Raw genomic sequence first — 8,337 nt, 5'->3', positions numbered from 1 at the left:
TATATATATATATATATATATATATAAACATTGTTGTCTTAGTGAGGTCATTCATGAAATCTCTTTTTCTCTATATTAAATTTGGTTCACATGTTACATCTTTGCCAATGGTTTTATTTTGGAAGTTGAAACCGGAAGTTATAACTATCTTTTTAGCCCACTTGACTGAAGTTTGCAGTAGTACAGTACCTGGTGCTATACTTTAATAATAGTGACAATGCACTCTCCAATAAATTAAATTAAATTGTTCTCAGTCCAGACCGACAAAAGCAATTATTCACAATTAGACCATATAAACTGATAGATTTTAAAGTAAAAAAATATTTGTAAGTTTGTGGACCATTTTAATAGATATTATCCTATACTATAGTCAGTTGAGATACTAATTCACACCTGACAGAATAAAAGAACCTCAAGTTAAATAATTTTGTTTAACTGACCATTGTCTGAACACTCGCAACAAAAATGCATTTAAATGATAGCTTCCTCATTGAAAATGAATGCATGAAGAGATACACTTAGTTAGGCTCAATAGACAATATGTGGAAGGATTCGGCTTTCCTCGTTGAGACTTTTATCAGCATCTTGCTGCAAATGCACAACAGAGTTACAAAATAGTTATACAAAACTTTGCACTTATTAAATTATTGCAAATATAGAGTGTTTTTCCCTGTGACGAATTAATAATATCATCAATAAGTAAGAATGTATGCTCAACACGACTGCCTGAATATAAGAGGGACGGTCAGGAGTTGAGAGCAAACATCTGTCTTGAACTTTCTTTGAGGCAGACAAGTGAAGCTTGGACTATTGTTTGCTGTGAAGAAGATTAACAATGGAGACAAAAAACGGTCAATGAAGCGTAAAAAACTGTAGCTGAAGGACCCACAGCTCCGAAGCCAAAGCTTATCTTAACTACCTCCATATTGAACAACTATTTCAACCAGAACAAAATATGAAACCAGTAAATACTGAGCAATACTTACATTAACTTTTTTAGGGGAGAAGGCAATATTAATGTACGATATGCAATAGTCAGACAAACAGAGGCTCCAGTTGTTCATATTTCATTCAGTAGGTGGCAGTGAAATACTGACTATTTTCACACTCTGTTTTCTTCAGAAGATGGGGGGGTCCTCTGAAACCAACATGTGGTTTGAGGTTTAGGCCAACTATTGCACCAAAAGTGGACAAAGCAGAACCTGGTTTAACTCATGAAACAAATAAGCTTCCAGTTTCCTTAGCATGTACAATATCAAAAACTATAAGCCTGGTTACTTTTAAGCTCTTTCTTATTTGCTTCTTGACTAAACAACCTTTTTAAATAGTTTTCTTCCAATCCATTATTAACAAGGTGAAACGTTACAATAAGCACAACGAATATAGTATCGAGAAGATAGTTTTAACCAAGATAAGTACAAGTGGCTTCATACTGATCTTCGACAGAATCTGCAGAAGGTTGACTGATGCTCGACGTGATTTGGCGCAAAAGAATAAGTATTTAGATTATTTCACAGCAGCTCCCCTGCCTTCAACCTGTATGCAGGTCTGTCTAATCACAGATTTAACCAACAACACCTACGTTAGCGCAGTGTGGATCACTTGTCCCATGTTGTTGTTGCCCGACATGCGTCGCATGCCATTCTGTGCCATCATTAAGTCAACAGAGACGTAGGTTGTTTATCCGTCTTGCTCTCATTTCAAAGTAATCCTGGATGAGGAAGTTATGCAAATTTCTGGTTTTAAATCGTACTTTCTTCATTATTGCCCATGTATTGTCAGTTGAACACGCTTACAGAGAAGCTGCACGTGAAAGAGGCTTTGGGTATTCAAGATGATGTCAGTGGTCCAAACAATCAGCCAGAACTGATTCATAACCAATGCCTTCACTCTTCCACACAACTGTAAGCACAATAGGATCCAAGCATGAAATTTCAATTTCAGGCACGACATCATGAACACGTATACAGCCCTTTGTTCTGCCTGCTGTGTCTGGCCTTCATTGTTAGGAAATGGATCCTTAAGTATATACACATTTTCTTTTAAGCTATAAAACATGCATCTATTCTTAAATGAAAAATAAAGGAGACCTGGTATTGTGGCCTGCCAGGTATCATACAAATAGGACTCCTGTCCATCTTAGTATCAGTCTTGCATGCATTAGTTTGGCTGCTCTTTTAGACGGTCGCTACAAAGAAGAAAATTAAAAAGACAAAAGCAGATTCCAATGTGTAGTTGGAAAGCTAAAACTATGTTCCTCCTGGGCATAAAGAGACCATTTTGTTTGAGAACAAGTGGCTTGCACAGAGTGCTGCCAAAGGGCAAATCTGGACAAAAGCATCAGGGAGTCAAGAATTCACTATAAATGAGCAGAAGACAAGACTTATTTTGGACCCAGACAAACATTTAACAAGGTTATTTAAATTCATTTTTAAATGAAAGTCAACCTAAATATATTTAACCCCTCATAATTAGGTATTATTAATCAAAAATAGGGAAAAGTGTTCGAATTTGCCATGTTTTCAGAAAGTAAACAAAATAAACAACCTTTAAATGCAAAACAGTTTTATTGCAATACACAGGATTTTCTTCTGCTGCGCTCATTGCCTGCCAGGCACATCAACACACGGGTGAGAGGAGGGGGGGCAGGCCGGCACCAGAATACCATTAATGTGCGTCATGAATTGGGTGAAAAGGTTTTTAAATCAATGAGCCCACCTGGACTCAGGTAGACCACGCGATTGTCCAGAGTTCACTTGTCTTCAGCCGTTTTAATTTAAAACATAAACAGAGGCCTACCCCAAGCATAAAAGGCATGTTCTCAGATAAAGCAAGCAACGAAGGGAAGGCAGAAAAGTACCTGCGTAATACATCCGCATACAATCAAAATGGAATTTTCTTTAAGCAAGCAGAAACATTTAGGAGTAAACAATTGCATTCATCTTTGTTTCATTAAATTTTTGGCATTTATTCTTGAACAGAGATTGTGCTTCAGCAGCAGATTATTAAGGTAGACAAAAGTTGAAATGAAGGGATGATTAATGAGAAGTCAAGATGAAAAGATGCTGAGCTGATATAAGGCTTAATTTATAGGGTCATTAGTTGTAGTCCAACACATACATTATTTTGCTAAACTGCAGAAATAAAAGGTTTTATGTAGCAATCCAATAAAGATCCAGCAACGCATGATAAAAAAAAAAAAAGTGGCACTAGTGGAACTCCCTGAAACCAATTTACATAGGCGATGTATTCACCCCCTGCGGATTGAATGGCTACATATTAAGGCTTCAAAGAAGAGCCTTCAAAGTTGAGCAAATGCCTGTCTTGAATTTGTAAGCTCTGATTTTCTTACATCAAATAATTTAAATCTAACACCATTTAAAGCTGATCATTGTACAAGCACGCCAACATTCCCAAGAAGCAAAAATGTTTCCAAAAATGACAAACGGTGTCACAGAAACAGCGAAAAAACTGATTGTACAGTGTCACAGCAAAAGTGATTAGGTAATAGCTAGCCTGTTGATTGATGGGTGATTGCAGGTTTCATTGAAGAAGAATATGAAGAATTACACAAAGAGCTGGAAGCAAGAAATAGGCCGGAAAGTGCGAGAAGTTGAGGACAACATATGCGAGTAGGAATCTGGTGAGAAGAACAAAACTACCTGCTCTGTGTTTAAATGTACAGGTGAAATAACCGTGGTGGAATGAGAGAAGATTGACAGGGGAGCAGACAAAGAGAGCGTGAACACAAACAGGGAGGAGATGTGCGTTTAGCGGATCAGTAGAATACCACACTAGACTTTCCTCCAGGGGGGTTGAGGACCCTGTTGTGAGAGCGAGGCTTGGGTCCCAGATGAGGCTCGTGGTTCTTCCCCTCAGTCAGATCCGTCCCCTCAGGAGGTGAGGACGAGGAAGAGGAAGAAGGGGGCTCAGGCACAACAGGGGCTGGGACAGCAGCAGGCTCTTCCTTGGCTGACATGGGCGCTGGGGAGGCCACCTCCTTCACCTCAGGTTGGCTGACCTTGGCTTCTGGTGCTGGGAAGAGAAAACAAAAACATAACCGAAAAGTATTCACACCCATTTCCAACTGGAATGTGTGTGCAAATTATAAACTGTCTTTTTTAAATGTATTTAAAAAGGAAGGGGTGAGATAGATAGGATAGCTAGATAGATATTTAAAAAAAAGACAGTTTATAATTTGCACACACATGCTTATTCAAGACAGCTTTGTTGTTATATTTGTAAGGATAACGAATGGGTGCAAAATAAAGAGACCTAAATTAATTCTAACCCCTGTGATCTCCATAACAATACCCTTTAACCCTTTCAAAAGTGCAGTGAGTAGGATGACTAAACATTAAAACTAATCTCCCAAAAAGAGAAGACATTTTCCATGATGTAATTTACCAGGTGATGATTTGGATTCAGGTCCCACATTTAGATTGTCCTGAAAAAGAAAAATAGATAGAGATCAGTATTCTCACTGTAATCACCTCATGGACTAAAAACAGGATAAAACCGTAGAATAAAACTAATGTAGCTTTGGAAAACAGTGCAACTTCAAATTAAAGTAGTTGTTGTGTCTTTCTTGAAAAGAAGATTATAAATCTCAACATTACTTTTAGCTGGTTAAATAAACAGCTTCAACATGTTACAGAAAACTGCTTGGAATGCATTTGGGTCACTGCTGAGATTGTTGCAATAGACTCAGCAGTCTAACAATACTCTGGTTGCACAAACACTATTGATCCATAGGGAGGACTGATGGTTACACCAGTGTACGTGACAGTCTACGTTCAAGTCTTACAGGATAAAATGAGTATCAAATATTTGATAAGAGGTAACAAGCAGACTTTTGGACCTCAACTGCACAAGGGGTTGGACCATTTCAAATGAAAAGTAATAAAATACATAAAGCAATACAAAAAAAAAATATATATATAAATGTATAAAATGTAGGGGCATGGCCTACCTTTGGCTTATTTGGGTGGCTTCGGCTTTCGCTTTGTTCAGGCGCAGCACCGAATATGTTGCTGCTTGGTCCACCAGGAGGGTTGCGTCTCTGTTGCAGAGCTGGAGGTTCAGGATCCCCAAATATGCCACTACTCTTCCCACCTACATAAAGTATCACCAATATGTGTGATATGTTTTGCAGCAGTGACGGCATCATAATTGCACACTCCTCTTTATAACATTACATTTTGATTGGTTAGTAACTGCCCAGCATATTTGGTGATCTTGCAGCTGTAGGACAGTGTGGCAGAATGTACTATAGTTATACTTAGATTAGGAAATATGTTGACATCTGAATTGAGCTTATTCAAGACCAGTCACCCTTCACCATCATAGCACATGTGCATAAGAAAATGGTGTGATATACTTTACACATACTCCAGTGGGATGTTAACGCCACAGGGAAAAATAAATAGATAAGCCAGTCAGGGTGACTCCCCTGACAGCCTTATCTGCTTATTTTTCCCGGTAGCAGTCCTTGTCTGAAAACTCAGACCATTTTTTGAAAGCAGTCTGACCTGATAACATTCTTGACTGTAACAGCTACTCCACAGAATATGGAGGGGGATTTGTTTCAGGCACAGAGAACAATTAAAGTGTGTATAGTGGAATTATCTTATCATAGTAACACGTTTCACACTCTGGACATTGGGTACGACTGGCCAACTGCTGCACATCCATTAACCCTGGTATGTTGGTCTGACCTGGAGGATTGGAGCGCTTGGGTACACACTGAGACTCCTCTGGTGGAGCAAATAGTTTAGAGGCAATCTTATTGGGTCTTCTCGATGCTGCAGAGTCGTCTTCATAGCCACCAAACAAGTTACTGGAGCCACCTCCAGGAGGCTGCAACACCCTGCAGGGGATAAAGTACAGTACCACTTTAATAGATCCCATCCAATGTATTACATCCCAGTCTCATTTAATCAATTAGCCTGCGCAAGTGTGACCTGACAAAGACAGACTTCAATTAGAAATGGAGGATTTACCATTATACTGGTTTACTTAACATGTAAAGAGGATGTGGATCACTGCCAAATGTAAAGAGTCATGGAGGTTCATGTTTATTGAGAGAACCATGAAGTTACTTTTGTGCTCTGACACATAAAGACGACAAGTAGAAACATGGTTATACGATAACGTAACGTTGTATTCAGGGGAATGGCGCCTTACGTCAGAAAACTCCGGCTTATTAAAAGCACACAACTTACGTGAACACGACTCTACTTATCAGCACTAGAAGGAAACTTGAACGCCGTTGTTGGCGAGTACAAAGAAGAGCAGTCTTTCAGAGGTGGCTTTCACACTTCCGCAGGCGCAGTAGACAACGCCTGGTCGGCTAGCTTAAAAGCTAAATCTTGACTGTTGAAGTTTGCTAATGCGAGACAACTCAAACCCATAGGCTCATCTCACGTATCACGTCGCTCATTGCTAAAGCTTAGGAGGTAGCATGGAGATAGCAGACCAACTACAATAAGACATTTGAAATAAGACATTTTTGGCCATTTCTTACGGAGATAACCAAGCTACAAGACCATATTATTTACCTGGAGCTTGGTTTTGACCCGTTATTCAACCCTTGAAACATGTTCGTTGAAGTCATAATGGCTTTTGTTTTTGAGCCCACAAGTTTCCGAAGACAACTTCGTCAGTTTGCCAACTGGACGACAAGCAAGTACCGCCGTCTGCGCGTGCTCAAACCTCCTGGTGAAGAATGTCAGTCCTCCCAACGGTGACACGGGGGAATTTAACTGGTTACCGCCCCAATCTGCCGAGTGGTGCGGTGCGCTCGTTTCGGGTCACCCGGTGCCACGCTGGGAAAGATTGATCACGGAATACATTGGGTAGAAGTCGTTCGAGACAAATAAGCTATTTGATTACACTATTAATAAAGCCGTTGCATTTGTATTGTTGCATCTGTTATACATATTGTATATAAAAACAAAGGAAACTCCACGCCGCTGGTCTTTCACAGAGACCATGCACTTGTATTGATATATGACGCTTGTTTTGGGACACCGGTGCGCCTGGTCAGTACAATGGCATTTGAAACTGAGTGTGATATATTTACCAACATGACGTGAGATGCAACTGAACTAAAAGCCATTTGTAGCATATTTAGTTTGCTTAGTAGACGGTCCTGCTGTATATCAGTGTTCGTTGAAAGCCCTAAATATCAGATTCTGATTCCGTTTAGCCGGGTCGTTTTAGGCGTACGCAAGGATAGAAATCAAGTGCATCCTCTGTGTTTCGCCTGTTGATTTGATCGTCAAAATGCCACTCACTTTCTGGGCGGAACTTATTTTTAAAGCGCCAAAAATCTCCATTGCGGTTATCAAATGTTGTTAAAACAATGCTTTATTACGAGCAAACATGTAAGATGATTGAGGGGTCAAACAGGCGTTTAATTAAAAATAAACGTATTGGGGAATTTACACGGCATGACAGGAAGAGAATGGCAATTGGTCCATCGGCATGGTTTCTCTCACTAACAATTGGCGAAGCTGTCTGTCAATCAAATTATAACCGTCGTCCTCGTGTTTTTCTGACCAATCATAGGATTTGTTTTCGAGTCGTAATGGGCGTGTCTAAACGCGTGCTCATTCGAACCGCAGGAACTGTCATCGGTAACAAGCAACAAGCTGGACGGATGCCGTCAGCTAACAATGCTAGTCCGTGTCTCGATTATTAATACCACCAACAGGCTTCCACCTCAGGTAATTCCTAAACTTTGATTCGTGTTATCCATCTAACAAACCGTTTGAGCCTCTGTGTATAATAACCGGGACGTTACAAGCCGTTTTCGCCACGTTATGGCTTATTTGACTGCATCAGCGTTAGCTACCCAACAGTAGCAGCGATGCTAGGCGCCACGTTCTGTATGGAGACGACAATTACATGTATTTAATACCCCTTATTACAGCAAAGTTAACGACAGCTGTTGGTGTAAATAACGTATATAGTGTTAGCTATCACCAAGTTACACTCATAGAGTATTGTCAACCTTCTCGTGTAAAGCATAGACAGTGGTTGGACTATGAAATTGTAAAGGCAACATTATACTCTGTGAAATAAGTGTGATGCTATGAGATGAGGCCCTAAACTGAAGCTACATCAAAACTATATTTTGTGATGGCGTGTTTTTAAAATGTTTGTATTGGATATGTATTCATGTATCAACATTACAATAACTTCCAGTTGAAAGATTCCCGACGAGTGAAAGTAAACATGAACAAACTTTACTAGTAGTTCAGTGTTCTCACTGCTGTCAGATGAGTTGTACATTGAGGCTGATGGAATCTGAGATTTTGCATTCAGATGACT

At 39.7% G+C, this 8,337-nt stretch overlaps 1 protein-coding gene across 1 annotated transcript; it reads right to left on the bottom strand.

Moving 5' to 3' along the window:
* Positions 1-2,558: 2,558 nt before the first annotated feature.
* jpt2 (Jupiter microtubule associated homolog 2) lies at positions 2,559-6,671 on the bottom strand. The gene is made up of 5 exons (XM_079233276.1): positions 6,561-6,671; positions 5,718-5,869; positions 4,973-5,115; positions 4,408-4,447; positions 2,559-4,035 (listed from the first exon to the last, which is right to left on the bottom strand). Exons 1-5 carry the CDS (start codon positions 6,614-6,616, stop codon positions 3,779-3,781), a joined length of 648 nt encoding a protein of 215 aa, XP_079089402.1. The 5' UTR covers positions 6,617-6,671; the 3' UTR covers positions 2,559-3,778.
* Between the last annotated feature and the right edge of the window lie 1,666 nt (positions 6,672-8,337).

This window comes from Taurulus bubalis, assembly GCF_910589615.1.
Source record: "Taurulus bubalis genome assembly, chromosome: 17".
Lineage (NCBI taxonomy): Eukaryota > Metazoa > Chordata > Actinopteri > Perciformes > Cottidae > Taurulus > Taurulus bubalis.
Note: the sequence above shows the minus strand (reverse complement) of the source record. Positions and strands in the feature narration are given on the sequence as shown.

Coding starts and splice junctions, on each gene's coding strand:
- jpt2 (XM_079233276.1), bottom strand. CDS start 6,616: ATGACTTCAACGAACATGTTTCAAGGGTTGAATAACGGGTCAAAACCA. Junction 5,116..5,717: donor CAAGCGCTCCAATCCTCCAG/GTCAGACCAACA, acceptor TACTTTATGTAG/GTGGGAAGAGTAGTGGCATA. Junction 4,448..4,972: donor GCCACCCAAATAAGCCAAAG/GTAGGCCATGCC, acceptor TTTCTTTTTCAG/GACAATCTAAATGTGGGACC.